The following is a 4,080-nucleotide window of genomic DNA, read 5'->3' on the forward strand; positions in this document are numbered from 1 at the left end:
TGAGTTTGTAAATTAATTTAAGTTATTAAATTGTATCCAATAGATGGTCGACACGTAGTTAAAATATTATTTAAATGACAATCTGTTATAAAAGTGGTCAATATTGTACCCCAAGATGGATGACAGGGGTATTTGGGAGTCAATAGGTGGATGGAGTGTAGTTTTGTACCATTTCAAATAGTTCAAGGGTATTGTAGGCCCTTTTCCATATTATATATTATATATAGTGTATTTTCACAGATGGATTTGGAAAGGGTTTATAAGTGTATGCAGATCCTACTTCTATCTCGTAGAGATAGAAAGATTGTTTTCAAAAAATCATCGGCTCACGTAACGCATAACAGAGCCACTTAGTAAAAGAGAATACAATAGTAAACAAGACATAGAGAAAATGTAAAATAATATTCAGAGCAAAATAGCATGATACCGAACGATAAAAACATCTCAAATACTTATATACTTAAAAAAAGGCTGAGATCAAAGAAACATCAGCTCTTAAAACAGATGGATACAACAATACAACATAAAGTAAAAAAACTATTCAAAATTGGAAAACAGAAAAATAGAAATTAATTTTGACCTATAGTGGCCAAAAAACCCTAATTAATAATATAAATGCTCCATCTTTTTTTAATAATAGAAATTTTAAATGAAGTTGAGCTATTTAATTAAATAGCTACATAAGTAAGCTTCTAATAATAGCAGCTTGAGCACTATCACTATCAGTTGATTCCAAAAGTTGTGATAATCTCTCACTTAATCCATCCACTTCTCTGTGTAAATTTCTTATATAGTTGCAAGTCTCTTGCAGCACTTTTGAAGCTGAAACCTGTTTAATTTAATTGGAAAAAAAAAACATAAAGAATGTTAGAAACTAGATAATATTTGAGGACCTAGACTAAGTTGTGAATCTATCAGAAACAACCTTTCTATTCTCAAAAAGGTAGGGTAAGGCTTGAGTGCACCTCACCCTCCCCAGATCGATCATCCCCACTTGTGAAATTATATTGAGTTTGTTTTATTGTTGTTGTAACCTATGTTATTAGATTCTTTAAAAATGTCGATAAATATGTGTCGAATATTTTAAAAAGAGTGTATTTTGAAGAATCTAACGCAAGTACGACAACAATTTTGACAAGTCCAAGCAACATAGATTTTTAACACAAATTGTTGCTTAAATATTGCAAAGGGTGCATGTGTATATAGGTCACTTTCAAGTAAGATACTATATATTATATATGAGGTGTGGGATTCTAACTTACATAAATAAGTAATTAATTCCATTTCAATATTTTTTTCAAAAATATGAAATTAAGGATATTATGTAGCTATCACGCATCAAGAATGTAATTTTTGTAATAAAAAAAATAAAAAATTATGAAAAAGCAACATCTTATTCTTTTCACGAGAACTTCTGTATCGTAAAAATATTCAGACAGGCTCCACATCATCTTGTTAATTAGCAGTCAAAAACCCTATAGTGGTAATTCAATAGGTCAAGTAAGTCTGCTGACAAGCCTGTCGGCTATTAGCTTCTTGGCCCTCATCTTATATTCCTATTTGAGAAAACTATTTTATTGTATTATCAAATACAGGTCAGACTCAACTTCTCGCTTTTATGTAAGTCGTTTTACAAGTAAAACGGTGTATTGAGGAACGGGACATCAATCGAAGAGAAAAGGGAATGCGTCGAAGCGACAAACAAGACAAGTACATTTTGAATTGAGGGCTTGTGGGCATGAAAATGTCACACTCAAACTTTATATCTTAAAAGGAAAAGAAATTAAAGACCACACAATATAAATTTAGGAAGTTACTTGGAAATATATATATATATATATATATATATCAAAGTAAAAAAACAAAGACCTAAGATGTAGTATAGTAAAAAAAAAAAAATATAGATATACGCTGACAGTATAAAGAACGATGATGATGATATATACCTTGTCAGAACGTCTATTGCGAATTTCAGGAATAAGTTGTTGCAACTTGGAAACAAGATCAGCGATTTGATCATCGGTTATTCTGGAACGTGATCGTCTGCTTGACATTATATATAATGAAACTCAAGAAAGAACAAAAGGGGCAGAGAAAATAAAAATGGGAGAAAGAGTTGTTGTTGTTAAGTGAGTTGTCAGATAGAATAGAATGTTAAAAATGAATTGAGAGTTTAGTGTGGGAGATGGGAGTTTAAAAAGAAGAGAAGAAGAGAGAAAGAGACAAGTTAATTATGGACAGAGAGATAAGGAGGCCATGAAGAGGAAATTAAAAAAACACCAAGGAAGGAGTGTTGGAGGTGAACAAGACAAGTGCATGGGAGAAAGAAGTGGGCTATTCTTGTTTTTAAATAGAAAGAGAGAGAGATCTATATATCATTATGAGGTGAGAGACGGATTCAAGATTTGATATTAATTGGTTGAATAATATTTAAACTTATTTTAAAAATATTTTTCATTATATATATATATATATATATATATATATTCGCTATTGATAACACCGTTTCATTTGATTTGTATGTGTTAAGCATTCCATCAATGTTTAACACTCCATGCTATTCATAGTTGTTTTACTTATAGCTTCCTTGTTCATAGACAAAACAGATTCAAAATTGTCTTTCATTACAAGGCATAATTTGTATCCATACGCTTCATATTCGCCTAGAAGTCACTCTCAGAAATATAGTCATCCCCGCCTTCTCACGTCAATCTCGCAATCGTCTTATTCATTCTCATTGAACGTTGGCGGAAGAACAAATCCAACCATATGTGAATATAATAAAATTTAATCTATAGTGCAAGTATTACAACATTCATAATAGGGACGACAAGGGGGCAAGACAGATGTGATGCGAAGCGAATTTGATCTTATGCGGAGCAGGTGGAGTTTCGACTTATGTAGTGCAATGCGAGAAAAACAGAATAATTATCTTTTATATATTAACTTAATTTTTATGAAGAGTCTCGCATTAGCCCTTAAAGGATGAGTGGTTTCTTTAATATGACTTGAGCAATAATCCTCACCTTTCGAGCTAGTTTTTGGGGTTAGCAAGGCCTAAAATTCATTATTTTTCATGATACCAGAGAATGATTCAACCCAATTCTCATTTTGCGCCGCCCCCCCACCCCGACCCACCTCTTCCTATTAAAATTGGCCACATACCAGAATGTCCATTTTTGGGCGTGAGGAGATGCGTGAAGAGTCTCGATCTCTTCAATATACTTAAGCAATCATCACCTCTTAAGCTAATTTTTGAGGTTGGATTAAGCACAAAATCCGTTCTTTATCACTTGTAATTGACATTTAATTAAGCAACTTATTCAAATATACATATCGTCTAAATAAAATAAATACTCCTTGTATATTTAAATTTGTTTGTCTTAATTCAGAATATGAGCGTTCAATTGACAAATGTTCATGTGAATTCAGACACAAATCCTCAATTTTTCTTCAAAGTAAATTTTGGGAAAAAGGACAAATATATTCCCGAACTATCGTAAATGATATACAGATATCCTCCGTTATACTTTTGGGACATTGGTGCCCCTGCCGTCCAAAAACTAGAGCATATATACTTTTTATACTAACGGACATACACGTGTCATAATCTTATCCACTGATCTGACATTTATTAAATATCGGATCGACGGATAAGATTGCGCCACGTGTCCCTATTTAGTCTTCCGTTAGAGTGAAAGGCATATATGCTCTAGTTTTTGAACGACATGAGCACCAATGTCCCAAAAGTATGACGAATGATATCTGCATATCATTTACGATAGTTCAGAGGTATATTTATCCTTTTACCCGTAAATTTTCATATATAAGAAATACTATAAGTTGCGATAGTTACAACCATTCAAATATTTAGTAAGTATTATATGTTGCACCCATCCTTTTCATTATGTTTCCCAAGTGAGGAGTTTACATAACAAAATCAAGTGGGAGTGAACACAAAATAGGGTATGGGGTTGGGGTCTTGGGGAGGGGGGGGGTGGGGGATAATTTTGCCCTTGTTTATCAGCCAACTTTGCGGGCCTTGTTTGTGTCAGTAGTAGCACGCAAGCCCATGTTATC

At 32.9% G+C, this 4,080-nt stretch overlaps 1 protein-coding gene across 1 annotated transcript; it reads right to left on the bottom strand.

Annotated features, from left to right (window-relative positions):
- Window positions 1-429: 429 nt before the first annotated feature.
- On the bottom strand, window positions 430-2,354 carry LOC125867740 (transcription factor PRE6-like). The gene is made up of 2 exons (XM_049548309.1): window positions 1,947-2,354; window positions 430-829 (listed from the first exon to the last, which is right to left on the bottom strand). The coding sequence occupies exons 1-2, from the start codon at window positions 2,052-2,054 to the stop codon at window positions 677-679; spliced, it is 261 nt and encodes an 86-aa protein (XP_049404266.1). The 5' UTR covers window positions 2,055-2,354; the 3' UTR covers window positions 430-676.
- Between the last annotated feature and the right edge of the window lie 1,726 nt (window positions 2,355-4,080).

The sequence above is a fragment of the Solanum stenotomum genome, chromosome 6, assembly GCF_019186545.1.
Source record: "Solanum stenotomum isolate F172 chromosome 6, ASM1918654v1, whole genome shotgun sequence".
NCBI classification, from domain to species: domain Eukaryota; kingdom Viridiplantae; phylum Streptophyta; class Magnoliopsida; order Solanales; family Solanaceae; genus Solanum; species Solanum stenotomum.

Excerpts from the sequence above, each read along its gene's own strand:
- LOC125867740 (XM_049548309.1), bottom strand. The coding sequence starts at position 2,054 with ATGTCAAGCAGACGATCACGTTCCAGAATAACCGATGATCAAATCGCT. Across the intron at positions 830-1,946 it reads GCAATAGACGTTCTGACAAG|GTTTCAGCTTCAAAAGTGCT; the intron begins GTATATATCATC and ends TAAATTAAACAG.